The sequence below is a fragment of the Culex quinquefasciatus genome, chromosome 2, assembly GCF_015732765.1.
Source record: "Culex quinquefasciatus strain JHB chromosome 2, VPISU_Cqui_1.0_pri_paternal, whole genome shotgun sequence".
Taxonomy (NCBI): Eukaryota; Metazoa; Arthropoda; class Insecta; order Diptera; family Culicidae; genus Culex; species Culex quinquefasciatus.
Genome location: NC_051862.1, coordinates 90,863,556 through 90,881,307, shown reverse-complemented (window position 1 = coordinate 90,881,307; position 17,752 = coordinate 90,863,556). Strand labels below are relative to the sequence as shown.

The window sequence follows — 17,752 nt, the reverse complement described above, 5'->3', positions numbered from 1 at the left end:
CATATCCTTGAGATGGCTCATATAATTTGGAGGAAACGCATGGTTGTTTTTTTAAATTATTAACAAAAAGTGCATTTTCGACCGTTTTTGGTGTAGATCAAGAAATTTGAAATTTTTGACATACTTTCATGAAATTTTCTGCTCTACAATTAAACCGAAGTCAAAAAACGGCATCTAATAATGTTAGATTTTGTTTAACACCCTGGCTGAAAGATCGTCACCCTGTATTTCAGTAAATTCAAAAGTTAGCCTTTATCATGTATACCAACTCTTCTGAAAACACCCTTTGGCAAGGACGTCAAATAAAGGAGTTGACAATTTATTCCACTTAATGTTGCCTTTCCGAGCACTGTGATAATGGGGACGCATGGTTTTAAATAAAAGTGCATTATTTTGAAGCCAAATCGTCACATGTGAAAGAACAAAACTTCAAACGCTTTTTAACATGGGACAAATAAGTATTTGTTGGAAGTTTTGATAGAGTAAGTAAACTTATTTTGGGGACATTTATAATACAAAGCATTTTTTTTTGTAATTTCGGTTAATAGGGGAACTATACCCTTTTTCAGCCTATTTCTATTATCGGCCTATCAGCACTTTGATCGTGAATTACAGCTTTCATAAAGTGTTTTTGACTGTTCCAAAGTCATAAATAGCTCAAATTAAAGTGAGCAAGCAACTCTCCATTGTTGATACATCTGAAAATGTTGATTTAATAGCGGAAAACGGCAAAAGTGATGAGAATTGGTCAAACGGCTTAGGTTGATTAAAAAGGGTATATTTCCCCTATTTATCATTAAAATAAATTAGATTTTAAATGACGAATAACTTAATAAAGTTTGGCAGATTTTAATAAACTTTGATGCAAAATGACTAAACGCGACAAAATCAGCAAGCACATGTACGCCGAATGAAACTCAAAGTATGAATGCAGTTTATTGAATGCAGCAGTGTTCCCGCAGGGCTGCAACTGCTGTTCCATTTTTGATAATTTGCCACAAGCCATCGCTCAATATGACCTCCCAAATCAATAGGTGAAGTTCCAACGTTCATTGATCCCGGCTATTCTGCCTAGAATGGCACAAAAATGCGATTGCAGAGCATTTGGCAACCGTTATCGGAAATGCACTTACATAAGAAGAAATTCGGTTCTGAATGAGAGGGAGCGCAGAATCACCTAGATTGATAACGCGTGGGGATCGTCGGACGGAAGGTATAAAAGCTGCTGGTCGTTCGTTTGGAAAAGCATCCTCAGAGCAGTGCTCGAACTGGAGAGAACAAGATGAGACTGACGGTTGCAGCTATCGCCCTCTGCCTGGTCGCCGTGGCCAGCGCAGCCTACGTTCCCGTGGACAAACCCGTGACCGGTGTCAAGTATGGTAAGTTGGCTGACTATAGTCTCAAGGACCTTCTGGGGGATACAACTAACTGGTTTTTGTTCTCTTCTACACAGCCGACAAGGAATTTTTGATTAAGCAAAAGTTCTTCTTCGAGGTTTTCCGTAACATCCATCTGCCTCTCACGTTCGAAGAGTACAAACCGTACACCAAGACCTGGGTCAGCGATGAGACCAAGTATGTCAACTACAAGGAGGTGGTCGAGTTCTTCGACTACTTCAAGTTTGGCTTCCTGCCCAAGGGAGAGATGTACACCGTCTACAACGTTGATTACATGAAGCAGACCTACCTGCTGTTCAACTTCTTCTACAACTCGGCCGATTGGGACACTTTCTACAAGAACGTCGTCTGGGCCCGCGAGAATGTGAACGAAGGCATGTTCATCTATGCCCTGACCATGGCTACCTTCCAGCGTGCTGACCTCAAGGGAATCGTCCTGCCGGCCATCTACGAAATCTACCCGTACTACTTCTTTAACACCGACATGATCCACAAGGCTCTGTATAAGAAGCTGTACGAACCCAAGTTCGGTTTCGCTAGCAACGGCAAGTACAACGTGGTTTACTCCAACTATACCGCTGTGTACCCATTGGACTATTTCGGCGAGGAAAAGATGAGCTACTTCACTGAGGATATCGGTCTGAACGCTTACTACTACTACTTCATGATGGACTATCCGTTCTTCCTGGGCGAATCCAAGTACAACCTGTTCAAGGACCGTCGCGGTGAGCTGTACTTCTATATGTACCAGCAGCTGATTGCTCGTTACTATCTGGAACGTTCTGCCAACTTCATGGGACCGATTGAGGAATTCACCTGGGAACAGCCCATCAAGACCGGATATTGGCCCAAGCTGAGCTTCTGGAATGGAGTGCCATTCTACGGACGTTACGATAACTTTGTCATTGCCCCGAAATACTTCTACAAGTTCGACATGATCAAGGACTACGAAGCCCGCCTGCGCCAGACCATTGACAAGGGATACTTCTACCTGGAGGATGGATCCAAGATTGACCTGCGCAAACCCGAATCGATCGACTACCTCGGAAACCTGTTCAACGCCAACCCCGACAGCCTGGACAACGAATACTTCAAGCACATTGAATTCTTCGCCCGCAACATGTACAGCAACTCTGACATGTTCTACTCCGGATCCAAGGTTTGGCCGAGCGCTCTGATGCAGTACGAGACTTCGATGCGCGATCCCTTCTTCTATCAGCTGTACAACAAATTCCTGTCTTACTACTGGCAATTCAAGAGCTACCTGCCCCTCTATACCTTCGAGGAGCTGAGCTTCAAGGGACTCGAGATCAAGAACGTTGTTTTCGACAAGCTGATGACCTACTTTGAATACTTCGATGCTGATATCAGCAACGTCATCCCGTCTGGTTTCACCGGAGAGAAGTTCTGGGACTACTCCATCTTTGCCCGTCAGAAGCGCATCAACCACAAACCGTTCACCTACACCATGGATGTCTACAGCGAGTTCGCCGGCAAGGGTGTTGTCCGCATGTACATGGGCCCGAAATTCTACGACGTTAAGCAGCTGCAGTACCTGAAGAAGTATTTCGTCGAGGTTGACCAGTACATGTACGACTTTGTCGTTGGCAAGAACAGCATCGTCCGCAACTCTCGCGACTACTACTGGAGCGTCCGCGACCGCACCACCTACAGCGAACTCTACAAGAAGGTCATGACCGCCTACAAGGGTGAGGACAAGTTCGCCATGGACATGTCTGAGGCCCACTGCGGCTTCCCTGATCGTCTGCTGTTGCCGAAGGGTCTGCCCAGCGGCTACGAAATGACCTTCTACTTCATCATCACCCCGTACTACGCCCCCAAGGTCGAGCAGTTCTCCACCTTCGACTACTCGTACAGCTGCGGTGTTGGATCTGGCTCCAAGTACATCGACACTCTGCCGTTCGGATTCCCCTTCGACCGCGAGATCGACTTCAGCTACTTCTTCACCAAGAACATGTACTTCAAGGATGTCATCGTGTACCACAGCGACGACATGAAGTTGAATACGTCGTACTAAACACTACCGACCGACTGATGATGGACCGTTGAGCTATTTCTGTAGAATAATGAAATCCAATAAAATCAATTGACAACCAAAATACTGCATTTATTTTGCAAACTATTCACTGGCTTTGAAGAACAAATCTTAATGTTGTTTAAACTTTATTTTGTCAAAGTGTTAGACATTAGTTATCAAACTCTTTTAATTACGAACCCATACTAGCCTCACACTACGGATCAAGTCTCCTCACTCTCCCCTGAATCAAGGAGACGGTCCACGTGGTCTATGCATCTCCCCCATATACTCTGATGCTACACGCACATTATCCGGGGTCAAAATACGACTGCGGCAGACATGCAGATCTTAACTCCAGGGAAGTCCTCGGTTGATCTTTGACATCCCAACATACATTGATTGTCGCTGGAATATCGGGACAATTGCATTATTCATGAATTTCTTTTCTGCTAAATTACGAAAACAGCTGGTGTTTTTTGTACTTTTTATTAGTCCATCATGAAAATACAGTATGATTTGAGAAAACCGCGTTCTCCTTTTAAATTACAAATTATATTCCACCAATTTTCTTGAAAAAATCAATGGTCTTGTTGTGACGCTCCAGTGCTTGGTTGATCTGTGTATCCTTGGTGGCGCCCTCCTTGTTCATCAACTGCTTCCTGGAACGCGCCAGCATGTCGTAATTAACCGAAAAGTACTTGATCTCATCGGTAACTAAATTTAGCTTGCGCAGATGTTCAACGCAAATGATCAGCTCGTAGCTTCCCAGGTTATCCTTGCGGGCAGTGCGTCCCTTGATTTGCGTTTCCTCTTTAAGATCATACGAGAAAAAGGTTTGAATGACATGGATTCCTCCGTTCTTCTCAACGGCAACGCTCGATTTGTAGTCCACGCCACGACCCATGTCACGAGTGGCCAACGTAACCGTCTTGGCCACTCCGGCGTCGTTGATGAAGACTTCCATGTCGTCTTCGTCAGTGTCGGCGGTCAGAACGTTCAGCCGATCCAGCTGCGACGAGAATTCCTTCTTGAACGCGTTGATTTTGATGTCCGTTTCGAAAAACACCAGCACCGATCGCTTCTTGTTGATCGTTGCGTTGATGTTGGAAAAGATGGCGTTTATCCAGTCATTTTCCGTTTCGTAGCAAACAAAGTTGCTGAACTTGTTGAATTTAAGGTTGGAACCACCGAAAAACGATGGCATGACTGACGAGTTTAGTATTTGATAGTGTTCTTTCACCGCCTTCTGCTCGTACTCGTTCAGAGTTGTGAGAGTTCCGGTAACTCCAAGGATCAGTGGATAGTTTTCGGGAAGTTTTGCGTACGAAATGCTTCCGGTGTCGAGCATCATGTATCCGTAGTTATCACTCTCTGGGTTGGAACAACCTCTGGTCAGCTTCAAGTAGATGAACGCATTGTAATAACCAGCTTTTGTACGATCACAGTACTTGCCGAGTGAAGTTCTACAAGTTATGTTTCCGTCGGAATTCAGTCGGAATCTGTTCAGGAAGGGATCGTCAATAACTCTTTGATTGACATCCAGCGCCGTTGAAATCATCTTATCCAAATGAGTGATGTACAAGGATTTGTTGGTGTAAGTTTTCTCTTCCAAATCCTCTCCAGCAGCTTCAAGCAGAGTATAACATGCCGGCTGATTGATAAATTCCACCAACTTTTTCATTTCTGGGTGGTCACTGTACCCCTCAAACTCCTTAATCTTCCGTTTGATGAACCCTGCGCTCCAATTTCCCTTCATAATCAGATCCCAAATCTTATCTTGAATCAACGTCAAGCCCGGAAGTTTCGGGCAAATCACTTGACTGTACGATTTACCATAGAATTTTTCAGTGAAAAACACGTCCACCTCGTCGATCAGCAGAACCTTCTTCTTAAAGTTACCAGCGTCCATCGATTTACTATGGTTTCGGACCGTTGGCATTCCCAAACACTGCAAAATGTAATTTTCGGCATTACCAGCAACATTTGCTAGTTGCTTCGTGGCTACTTCAGCGAATGTTTCGTACTCTATCTTTTCATCCACCGAAAAGTACTCATAAAACTCTTCAAAATCCTCCGAATCCCGCTTCGCCAGGTACTCGCTGTAGCACATGATCTGAACGGAGTGGCCAAACAGGGCTAGAATAGTTGCGGTTAGTCCAAGGATGAGGGATTTGCCCTGTCCGGTCAGCACCTGTGCCAGATGCTTCTTGACGCCACCGTTTTCACTGTCTGCGCTGAGCAGTCGCAAAACGCACAATATCTGGATGCAGTGCGGCTTCAGATATTGACCCGTGCTAGCGACATCCTTCGATGTGCTCAGCGCCCAAACCACCGACAGTCCTGCCAATATCTGTGGCAGCTTGTTTTGCTTAAACTCCAGCGTCCATTGCGAGGTCAGAACTATCTCTACCTTACCTTCAACATCGCTCACAATCTTGGTGATCTTGTCATCGCATTCAAGATCCGAATATATTTTCATGTACTCTTCAAACTGATTCACGTATTTGGCGTAACCTTCACGCAAAAATCCTTCGTCAAAATCTTCGTTGTTGCCGGCTCGACACAGCTCAAGCGCTTTGTCAATGTTGATCGCGTTCATGTTGCGAATATACCAGAACGATTCCTTAATCAGCAGAACTCGCTTCTTAAAGTCCGCAAACGATACACTTTCTTTGATCACGGTCAAAAACGGCATGGTACTTTCCTCCAAAAATCGATTGAAGGAGAGGTAGTCCGGTTGTTCTTTGAAATACATCAACGAACTTCTAACCGAAGTAATCAACAGATTCATCGCTCCAATCTGGTTGCTTTCGGTTAGAGCGCTTCCATCGGTCCATGTTGGTTTCGCTGCCAGCTCGTTGATGTACCCGAGTAAGGTTTTTATGGTATCGACCAGATAGTGCTTGGGGACCTCTGCCTCTTCGTTCAACACTTGGTACAGTTGGGAAAACTTTTTCACGTTCGTAACCTGGTAGCACTTCAAGTCACTGTCCTTCCACTTGTTATCCACCAGAAGCAGAACCTTGCTCATGAGGAAAATATCAATTTGCTCCTCACCAGGCATTCTTACGTACCAATTCAACGGAATGTCGTGAAGATCGATGAGAAACTCGTCATATACGCGACAAAAGCTGATAAACTCGACCAGCTCAACCTTTTTGTCCAATGCCTGACTCATGCATTGTAGCAGATTGGTTTGAATTTCTTGAACATCTTTTTTGAAATAGTCTCCAGGAAGTTTAGTTGAAACATTTGAAATTACTTCGTTGCGTTGCTTCCAGTAAGCGGTAAAAACTTCAATCAGATCTCGGTAATCGTTGAACGCCATCCGGTTCTCGAGGATGGCACTGTTCATAAATCCGACTTGCTTCAGCAGGATATCATTATCGATGGTGTTATCAGTGCAGATGAACGGACCAGCCTGGGCGACGTAACGTAGTGTGTTGTGAGTGATCACACGAAGTGACTCCAGCGAATCTCGCTTAAAGTTTCCAGAAAGACAGAAGTTCATGTACAGCTTCAGCAGACAGGTGAACATTTGCATATTTTTCTGATCTTTGGCAAATACATGAGCTATGGTGTCGTCTAGCAGACAAATCCAAACGTGCAGTTCGTCCGGTAGTACTGTATTGTCCTCAACTTCCCAGCTGTTTCCAAGGGCTCTGTTGGTCTGCTGAATGACGAGTTGCATCTCTTCGGTTGGCTCCAAGTCACGGAATACTTTGAATGTGTACTGAAAGCGATTATTTGGCACGTATTTTCCAGGCTCGAAATGATTGACCAAATTCAACAGCAGTCCAAGTTGTTGCTTGAGGCATGAATCCAGTGTTGAATCCGGTTTCCATCCGGAAATATCACACATTTTCCATTCATTGTCGTCATACTCTAACAATTGTTCGATTTTGGCTTTGCCTTTCACTTCATTTGCAAGCTCGAGCAAACTCTTGCACAGGAAGAAGTAAATATGGTTCGTTACTGGTACTACGTTGCGCAGGTGGTCTTCCTTGATGTTTGTTATTTTCTTGAAACATCTTTTCATGAGAATGGGTAAAATTGGTTTGAAAATATTCTTATCCAGTGCGTTGATTATGTCAGCGAAAAGTTTCAAATCGTTTGCGGTTACGAAAAGAAGCTGTTTTTCCGGCATCTTGGCTAAATCCTTCTTCATAGCTGTTGGACATTTCTCAAGCAACTTTGTTTTATGCATCCGTACACCTTCCCGGGTGCAATTCTTGAGAGTATCCGTCCAATTTGATTGCGGTCGTCCGAAGAAGCTACTTAGAGAACTGAACACGTAGTTCCTGACGTTCATCTTGTTCTCTTTTTCAGCGTGCTGCGAGATTATGTTCTTAAGTCGAGTAGAGAGGTATTTGTTTTCGTTGATAGCTGACATCATTTTGCCTGCGTTATTCTTACATTTTAGTACAATGTTGTACAGTTGCAGCAAATCTTCTGCGTTCTGCAGGTTGGTTATAGTTTCACCGCAAACCTCGTTCATGACGGTTTCAAAATCATTTTTGGCTTTCTTGCTCTCTTGCAAATCATCGTCGAGCAAAACTTTAATAATTTTAATATTCTTCCACAAAATCTCGCGTGCCTCGCGGAAAGAAGTGGCCTGATCCAGCGCACTAATTTGGTTTAGTTCAACTCGTGCCACATAGCTCAAACCTGAGGTCAACAGCGCGCTTTCGCGGTGCAGCTTGAATTCCACCGAACCAGATCTGAACCTACCGGAGTAGGCAAGTTCGCCTTTTGCCGACAAGTTTGGGTGAGCCTTGATGTATTGTCCATCGTAGCTTACAAGTTTTGTTCTAAGTTTTAAGCAGTCAGTAGACAGTGGAGTGGGTTTATTCAAACCTATCTTTCGGTTATCATTGCTCGTAGAAGGTCCCTGAATGATAAACTCCGGAAGAAAGGTTTCTGCTGATTCTTTCCAATCTCCAGCTGGATGTACTTCATCGTCCGAATACGTTGACATTTTAATGTCTTCCTCGGGTTGTGCATCGGAAACCGGTTCTTCTTCATCAATGTTTAATATTTTACCTGCTTCTGGTTTTGTTTCTTCCCCGTCTTGCAGTCCACTAGGGCCAGCTTCGTCGTTATCTTCCCTCTCGGATTCATCCAAACAAAAGTTCAGCATGTTTGACACCAGTTTCTCCGTGAATGATTCCTTTTTGTCCTCCTCTATGTTTGCCTCTTCAACATTGTCCACCTCATCTAACCCATTCTCCTCTGGCAAAATTGGCCCAGGGGCATTGTTTTCGACAAACAGCCAGTCAGCTCCATCCTGGGGACCTCCCCCAATTGGCAGCAGGACATCGGAAGTGTTGTCCTCGTCCCCGCTGGATTCGTTGATCACGACACCATCCTTGATGTTGCGAACGCGCATTATGCAGATCCTAGAGAAATGTGATCTTTTGTTACAATTCAACAATACAAAATGGCTGAGAGTGAACACGTTCGTTCGCGTTTTGGAGAAGCGTAATAAGTTTGAAATTTTCACTTTTCGGACATCTTACCTTTACAGTGGCGTTACGTCGACTACGACGAGCTGGCACAAAAAGTGCCTTCAGCCAATAGAAATCAACAATAAAATAATAACACTTGGCAAATTTTATCTCTCGTGAAAAGCTGAACCGAACACTTCAAGTTCAGTTTTGCATTTAAAACATGTAAACACACTGCGACTGGAAAAACAGCACTACTGGAATGGCACCAACACTCGTTTGTGCACGCCAAGTTAGCCCTTGCTTTGTTTATGTTGGCTGTCAAATTATGAGCAACTGTAAGTTAGGCGCCAAAAGGAGAACTGTGCTCAGTTAGCAGTAAGGGCAAGGGTTTTATAGCAGCAGGCAGTTGGATGTGTGTAATTAATTTCTGTACCGATTTTGTTCGATTTTTTTTGTAACTTGAAGTTGCTTGATTTACCTGTTTCTATTCAGGCAACAATTAGGTAGGTTAATAAATATTCGGGCAGGGAATGATCATGAAAGTTAAAGCTGTCAGAAATAAATGAATTAACAGGTTAAAATCCTGTTTGTTAAATAGGTAGACATTATTTTAGAGATGTTCTGAAAAGATATTTGATATTTAAAAGCTGAGTGCTGTTATCAGAAGAGTTCCTTAGGATTAGCTAAAGTAAAGCAGTTTTGAAATCAGGAGTTTTGGGTTGACTCATCAGCCATGAAGGAGTTAATAGATATTAAGATTATTCATTTTTTAATTTTCACATGCTGCATGGTCCAACTAGCTTTCATATTTTAAACATAATAGGCAAGACAAACTCGAGCCAAACATTTCATTAGGGCACAAAACCAAAACGTAAACATTTGGGATTATTCCACTATTCCATTCATTAGTACACTCCCTACATGCCCTCCAAGAATGAGATTGAAAGCAAACAATTTCCTATTGAAAAAATCAAAAACACAAAAGTGCACATAACAATGTTCACTCCAAACCAGAAAAAAATGTTCAATTGTGCCCTTTTCTTTTTCGTTAGTTTTTCATGGTTAAGGAACTTTCTATATTATAAAGTGAACTTTTCATACATTCTTAACACTAATTCACTTCAAAACAAAGTTTAGTTTACGTTTCACAAAGGATTCATGCAGAAAAAAAAATCATCGAAATACAATATTTAATAAGGCCCGCGGATACTGTTTAGTACACTTTTGAAGAATTTTTATGTTTCACATATACCTTATCTACACCATTCGATCACAAAACTTCACCAATTGGATACTAAAGCCCTATGTCAGTTTTTATGTGCAACGGTAAAAAACACGATTTAAAACCATTTCTGATTACTTTTTTTCATTTTAACTATGGTCCCCTTCGAACGAGCTGTCAAGTAGGACCTTTTCTGTCAAGAAGGACCGAGAGGTTATTTTTTCAAAATTGATTTAAAAATCCATTTTAAACTCTTTGTGGTCGTACAAAGGGTAATTGTACTCAGAAAAATAAGCTTTATCGCTGTAAACAATAATATCAGCAATCTAAGCTTCATTTTAGGACCCAATTATCAAAATTTCCGCTGAATTCCTCATTATTTCTAACTAAACAAAAAGGCCCATAAACATCATTAAAAACAACAATCAGGTGAAATCGCTTTAGTGCCCTTTCAGTTCTCTTCGAAATTGCATTTAGAAAGGGCCCATTATGAACATCAGTTGGAAAGTTAAAAGGGCCCAATAACGAGAACTGCGATAACTTGAAAGTTTCAGCGATGATCTATCTATATGATTTCGTAATTGAAATACGCATCTTTTGGTACCCTAACATGTACCCAGGTTTCTAAGCGAAGATGGCGTTTGAATGGCGAACGTCCGAAATGTCAAAATCACGTGGTGGTACCAATATTCCGAAAAAAGTGTGCCATGGCATGACAGCCACATTTGTTTTCTAATGTTGGTGCTACTGCGTGATTTTAACACTTCGGATGTTCGCTATTCTAACGCCATCTTCGCTTAAAAACCTGGATAGGTCATCACTGAAACTTTCTGGAAAAAGACGATTTTTTGCCGTATTCGTCATTTTCCCATTTTTGCGCGTGGTGCGTCGAAAACCCCAGTTTTTATTTTTTTTAAATCGTATCTCAGAAAATTGGAAACATAGCTTCACAATTTTTTGATATGTTATTTAAAACTTTCCGAGGAATCAGGTAAACATATTTTCAGATGTAGGTTCTTTGGTCCCGATACCTTAAAAACAGCATTATAAGTTTTCATACGACCTTTTCAAATGTTAAGCTAGATTTTTGAAACTTCTTACTATTTTTCCCAAACTGCCAAACTAATCACCTTTCTTTTGCGTCTAAGACAGATAAAATCGGATTGTATGGTGCGGAGATATATTTTCTTGAAAAATGTGGTTTTTGCGAAAAATGACGAAATAGGCAATTTTTCGGACCACCCTAGCACGATGTAGGTCTCCCTTATGGCCAAACAAAAAAATACGGGTCTAATTATTTTGGCCAAGGAACCCCCAGAAAAATTGAGCCCGATCGGAGAACTTTTTTTTCGAATCATGCTGTTTTCGTGGGGAATTGCTGTATAGATTTCTTTTCAAATAGGAATTGAAACAAGTTGTCCACTTTTTGCCAGCGATTTTCTCGAATCGCGGTTTTTGGTTTTGTGTCCTTATGAAATGTTTGGCTCGAATTGTCGAGTAAATCGCTACTTTGCTATTAATCGACTTTTTATAACGTCCGTCCGATGAAGCCATTTTGCTTATTATTCATTCATACAAGCTCCGTGCGAATTTTAGGGAAGTTTAAACAAAAATGCTTTGAACTTTTTGTTAAATAATCCTTCAAAATTTGACTAGTTAGTTATAGATTATGATAAGGAATATCAAGAAAAAATGTTTCACTATAAAAACACAAATTTAAAATTTTCTTTTTCAATCGAATGGAATAAATAAATACATTTTGACTTAATTTACCCCTTTACATAAGAAACTCGTTTTTGGAAACTGTTCTCTACAACCTGGTTGCCATGTTTAGTAGGGACCTATAAATAGAGGGAAATGAAATGTTCTGAGAGAAATTTCAAACACCCAAAGTCATTCAAATTTAAGGTTAAAAATCTTGAAATTTTTCTTTAGTGCTGGCAAGATTCGTGTACCGAACAAGCACAAACATAACAAAAATTACCAGATTATAATAATTAACAGTTTTACAATGCTTGTGACTGTTATAAATCTCGTTTTTTGGCCAACATTATTTGAAATTGATTCCAACCTTGTTCTTCCATGGTCTTGTTGCTTGATTGGAACCCCGATTTGACAGTTCGATTGGAACCCTGAGAGTGACATTCCGCCTCTCCATATAGGTTCTCTAATGTTTAGCATTGTTCCATGGTCCATTTTCCATGCTGCATGTTCATGACACATTGTACAAGGAAGTGATTTTTATTCAGTGTTTCTTGGTTCTTTTAGCTTTGATGTTAAGGTAATTTCAGAAAAAAAAGCTTGAAATCTGCTAAATTTTGAATCAAAAGTTTTAATGCGAGGTCAAATTGGTTATAAAATTTGATGAATCCATCGATTTTCAGCAACTTTTCTGAAAAAATATTCTTCAAAATGAAAAAAAAAAAAAACTTTCAAAAAAGTCTATCATGGTGCCAAACATCAGATTTCAGTACATAGGTTAAATGCGTCATGCGTCTCCATTATGATCCTATTGAATGCCTAACGTATAATAACTCATAAACATTACAATTCTTTTACAAAGGATCAAGTTCCTGTAGTTGTATATTTGTCAAATTCTTCCTCATCCTCATTCCTCAACCAAAAAGTTTTACTGGAAAAGACATAAAACTCAAGTTTGAAACATAAACAAATTGAAATGCAAATCTCTCCACAAATGGTACTTTTCGCGGCTCGTTCCATCCCGGCAAATCGGGCAGTTGGTCTTTCCCACCACTTGAAAACATCTTCGCCATTGCAATTGGCCACTTGGCCTCCTCTAGTGCCACAGTATAATTTCGCGTTAATTGGATTTATGCCTGCCGAGAATAAGGGCATTACCTCCTCTCGCCGTGGTGATGCCTGCTAACAAGATTATCCTCACCATCCCTCCACCCTCAGTTGGACCCAGCATGATCCACCAAGCAGCAAAAAATGTGGGAGGGCACGAACAGAATGAACTTTTAAAAACATAGCTTTTAATTTAGTTTTCCTGTAAAAATTTCAAATTCTATATTTTTGGAAGAAATTTTGAATTCGATTAACTGTGTAGATTTTCCTCGTTCCACGGTTTAAAACACTCACCCTCACTGTGAGTGGTCCTTAAAAAGATTTGTGCTACAGACTCACCTGCTGGAATGCGCCCCAAGCTGCTGTGCAGAGAAAACGATTGCCGCCGGGGAGATTTTAATTTGAACGTGGGCGAGATATGCTTATACACCATGGAGATTTTATGAAATGCCCCGGAAAACATATTCCAGCGATAAGCATTTGAATGTCGCTCTTTCTTGGAGAAAGACGAATGTGTTGTTGACAGGACCTGGTGTGTGTGTGCACGTAACATTTTTGAATTCATTCCTCGGAAGAGTGAGCAAATTTAAATTCAATAAGGATGTGTGCAGACTTCTTCAATATGGCTGGCTTCAAAATGTCCAGATGAAGTGGAACTTACGATACATGTAGTTCTCAAATTACAAGTAAATCAGAGAATTTTATAGTAAATGGCTTCCATTAGATCAGATCAGAAGAAATATGTTATTAAAAACTTTGTGTTTGAACAAACACCAGTGATAACCCAGACACGGATTTTCTTTCGTCGATTTTCCTCTTTCATATAGCATCTTCTACGCCCAAAGATATCACGTTTTGTGACTTGTGTATTAAAGCAAGATCTGTTACTTGCTCTATCGACGAGGGCTCATCACCTTGCGAACCGGGATGTACGTGCGTTCGTAACATGTGACCGCACTGTGTTCACGTGATTTATGGATGGTCCATTTATTCAAAAATTATAGGATCACAGAATAAATTATTACAGTTAGAATTTAATCATTCTCCGCCAACTCAAACAGTTTTTGCACAGACCCCTCTTCGATTTCTATAAAAAAATTGCTTTGATGGGCACTTTTTTAGTGATTTGTAGCTCGAAACCGTAAAGGCATGTGTAAAATTGGACGCCCAATTGGATAGCGTATTCAAAATTTAGGAAAAAAAGGTTTTTACACAAAAACGTTACTTTATCCACCTTGGTGCCTTCCTCACATTCAAAAAGTCAATACATTCAGTAAAAATAGCAACATTCCACCTTACCAAGTTTAACAAATTATCTTTATAACTCATTTCTTTTGATAGGGTTCGCAGACCTTCAATATTTCTGGCTCATCAGCAAGGTCTGATAAAAAAACCTATCCAACGATAGTTCGCATAAAAGATTCAGACAATATTTCTATCACAATATCTAAAATCCGGCCTCCAAAAAGTGTATAAATAACACTTAAGTGCTAATAACTTTTGATAGGGTTGTCAGATCTTTGATGTTTTAGGCTCATTTGTAAGGTCTTTTTAAAACCTTTCTGAAAATGTATAACTGATAGGTTTTCTTGCAAAAACCACCCTTTTTACAATCTTCCGGACATACGCAAAAATCGTTTTTTGCCTTTCTCACAAAAGAAAGGTTTAAGGTTTGCTTTTGGAAAAACGCTTTTCTCAGAAATCTTAAAAAATTCGCGCACAGCGGGGAATCGTCCCAGAAAAAAAATCCTATGTCTAATTTGAAGGTTTTGATGGGCTCTTTCGATTGAATTTTAGCCCGAAACCCGGATCTCAAAGCCTGATTTTTGAGAGCTCTTTTTCTGAAATACTTGTGCGATGTCTGTATCCGCTCTTAAAAATTTGGAATTGGGGTCGGAGACGAACATTTTATTTTTCGATTCACAATTTTCGACCAGTTAATGTGGTCAAAGACATTTTTAGAGGTATTTTTTGGCCTATTTTAAAGATAACACTTTTAAATTAAAAGAATTCAGTTTCAAACCAAAAGCCATTCGAAAACATGCGCCATAAACTGCTTGGGCCCAAAATTTGAAGCTTTTCCAAAATTTATTTCCAGAGATATAGCCATATTAGTGTTTTACGTCTTATTTTTACCCTATTTTTTCCTATTAAATTTTTGATTTTACACAGAATCCTAACTGAACATCAAATTCGAAGTCCCGGTGCGTTCTCGCTCGAAAGATCGACAAGTCGTCAAGTCGAAGCATAAACGCCAGCACATTTACGCTTGCGCGTTTTACGCTGCGCGTGAAAGTGTTCTTTCTGGCTTCTCATAATAGATGGACAAAGTGCAATATCGATACATATTTTTTTAAGTTAATCATAGACTAACATTAAAGACTGATTTTTTTTTTCTTATAATGTCAATTCAATATGTTTATCTTTATTAAATATAATTATATTGCGACCCATAATGTACCTCTGAAATTTAAAAAAAAGATTCGATGTTTCTGGAAAAATTATTGCACCAATATATTTGTCAGAGTTTCATCATTTTGTAAGAAAGGCTCTATTTCACCTCTGGTGAAATTAAATCGGGTTTTTAGCATAACATTTGAAGTACTTAACTAAACTTGCTGATTTTAAATAGAGACCTATGGGACCCCAAGACGGATCGAATGAAACTAATACGGTCTGTTGGGTCGCGGATCCTATTATGACAAATTTTTGTATTACCCCCCGGTCACGCAGTGTTTCTCTCATTGACCGCTGGGAGCGCTAGTAGGTTGACAGTACAGACTGTCACGTTTGTTATTGTTTATCTTCGTGATGTTATTTCTGTGATTTAGATTTAAGACTTCGTATTTTGTATAATTGTGAAATAAAGTTCTTCTGTGTTGAACCTCCGAGGAGGCAGGAAGCCTCTCGGAGCCTGAAAACCACCGTGTTTTATTTGTTCGGTGAGAAAAGTCTGCGTCCGCCGTCGTCCCCGAAGCTCCACCGTCGTCCGTGAGTTGTTGGTTCCGGCAGTCCCGCAAGGAGTTAGAACACAACGTAGGGACTGGCCGATTGGGCCGAACACGGTCAAAATCCGTTCATCCAGTCCGGAGATAATCGAGTGACAATTTTTTTGTCCACCCACCTACACACATCCACACAGACATTTGCTCAGAACATGATTCTGAGTCGATATGTACGTGAAGGTGGGTCTACGAGGTCAAATTAATAAGTTCATTTTTCGAGTGATTTTGTAGCCTTTCCTCAGTAAGGTGAGGAAGGCAAAAAGGGGAGTGAATGGTTATGTCAACCCAAGAGAAGTTTGGGGCGCGGACTTAGTAATCTGGATATGACTCTCACCAGATTGATGTTATTTTTGGGGGTGTGTATTATCTATTTTTTTCATCCGTACATGCTTTTTGTGTACACGTTTTCTCATACAATATTACATGCTTTTGCTCACAAAGGTGATGTGTATGCTTTTGCATGCGATTTTACACAGATATTTTTTGCGGTGAACGTCGACTTGTTGAGGTTTTGCTGACCGTATGATTTTGCGTTTTTTTTGCGATATGCATTGCCCGAAAGAAGCGTTATTGATGACGACGTTGAATTCTTCAGGCGGGGAGTATTGTAAATTTGAAACTCGGGTTTATTTATTTTGGCCAATGAACTCCCATGCCAAATTTGAGCCAATTCGGAGCAATTTGATCTGGATCCTGCTGGTTTAACGGAACAACACAAGTTGATCAAAATGACCTCCTCCTGAACACGGAATATGTTTTTTTCTAATAAAAAAAATTTGGGCAAGCAAAATAAAATGTACAAAGATCAAACATTTGTCAAATTGAAAATTATAACAAAAAGAGCGAGCTGCCTTTATTGACAGAAAGTATCATAGTTGTATGCAATCAAATTGGCAATCAAAACTCCTATTGACATCCAGACCTTTCTGTATATTCTTTATTCCATAACATTCTGGCACGGTGGAATATACTGCTACCGTCATCAGGGTTGGATCTGGGAGGGGTGCGATCTCATCCTCCAGACCCAATGTCACCCCTGATGAAGGTAACAGATTTCAACAGCTTGATTTACAAAATGTTGTTTTAAAATATTTTGTTGATTTTTAATAAAAACTTCACCTAATCCACCTTCAAGTGGTTGTTGCCTTCCTCGGATTCACATAGTGAATACATTCAGTCAGAATTGAATAATCCCCCTTAACACATGTTAAATTCTTGACTTTTTTTTGATAAGGTCCTATAAACAAATCGACGGTAACATTTCAAAAGGCATCATGTACATTTTGACACTTTCTGGGTTATTGCATATTCTGAAAGTACTCCTAATAAGCTTCCTCTCCACCAAAAATGAGCAAAAGTTACTTCAGTAAAGTCTGTTTAATCATGATTTTAAATAAAGTAACATAAACAAAATCACTGCCATCAACAGTCCCTGTTTATATAGCCCTGTCAACCTGTCAAACAAAAGACTACATGAACCTCGTGACGAAAAAAAAACATCATGAAAAAAGCGCCATGTACATTCGGCGAAGAAAAACGAATCATAACAAAGCGTCCCCCTCAATGACAGCAGGGTGATATAGACGTTGGTGATTTCAAAAGAAGTTATGTTTGTTTTTCTCAAATAAAATTACGGAAATAATGTTTTATTGAATTTGGATGATCAAGTATCAATAAAAGCAAGATTTTTCATTGTTTGTTGTGATTAGAACATCTTATTTTGCTTTTATATTAAAATGGGAATTAAAAATGGATGCTCAACATTCAAATGCGTTTTTCTCAAAACGCATGGTTTGTACATGATGCTTTTTGAAATGTTGGCGTCGAAATGT

General features: G+C 40.3%; 2 protein-coding genes across 2 annotated transcripts; one reads left to right on the top strand and one right to left on the bottom strand.

The window, feature by feature from the left end:
• The first annotated feature begins 1,233 nt into the window (after nucleotides 1-1,233).
• LOC6041441 (hexamerin-1.1) lies at nucleotides 1,234-3,517 on the top strand. The gene is made up of 2 exons (XM_001850649.2): nucleotides 1,234-1,379; nucleotides 1,454-3,517. The coding sequence occupies exons 1-2, from the start codon at nucleotides 1,283-1,285 to the stop codon at nucleotides 3,433-3,435; spliced, it is 2,079 nt and encodes a 692-aa protein (XP_001850701.2). The 5' UTR covers nucleotides 1,234-1,282; the 3' UTR covers nucleotides 3,436-3,517.
• Nucleotides 3,518-3,905: 388 nt separating this feature from the next.
• LOC6041442 lies at nucleotides 3,906-9,126 on the bottom strand. The gene is made up of 2 exons (XM_001850650.2): nucleotides 8,955-9,126; nucleotides 3,906-8,834 (listed from the first exon to the last, which is right to left on the bottom strand). The coding sequence occupies exon 2, from the start codon at nucleotides 8,822-8,824 to the stop codon at nucleotides 3,986-3,988; it is 4,839 nt and encodes a 1,612-aa protein (XP_001850702.2). The 5' UTR covers nucleotides 8,825-8,834; nucleotides 8,955-9,126; the 3' UTR covers nucleotides 3,906-3,985.
• Between the last annotated feature and the right edge of the window lie 8,626 nt (nucleotides 9,127-17,752).

Coding starts and splice junctions, on each gene's coding strand:
- LOC6041441 (XM_001850649.2), top strand. CDS start 1,283: ATGAGACTGACGGTTGCAGCTATCGCCCTCTGCCTGGTCGCCGTGGCC. Junction 1,380..1,453: donor CGTGACCGGTGTCAAGTATG/GTAAGTTGGCTG, acceptor TCTTCTACACAG/CCGACAAGGAATTTTTGATT.
- LOC6041442 (XM_001850650.2), bottom strand. CDS start 8,824: ATGCGCGTTCGCAACATCAAGGATGGTGTCGTGATCAACGAATCCAGC.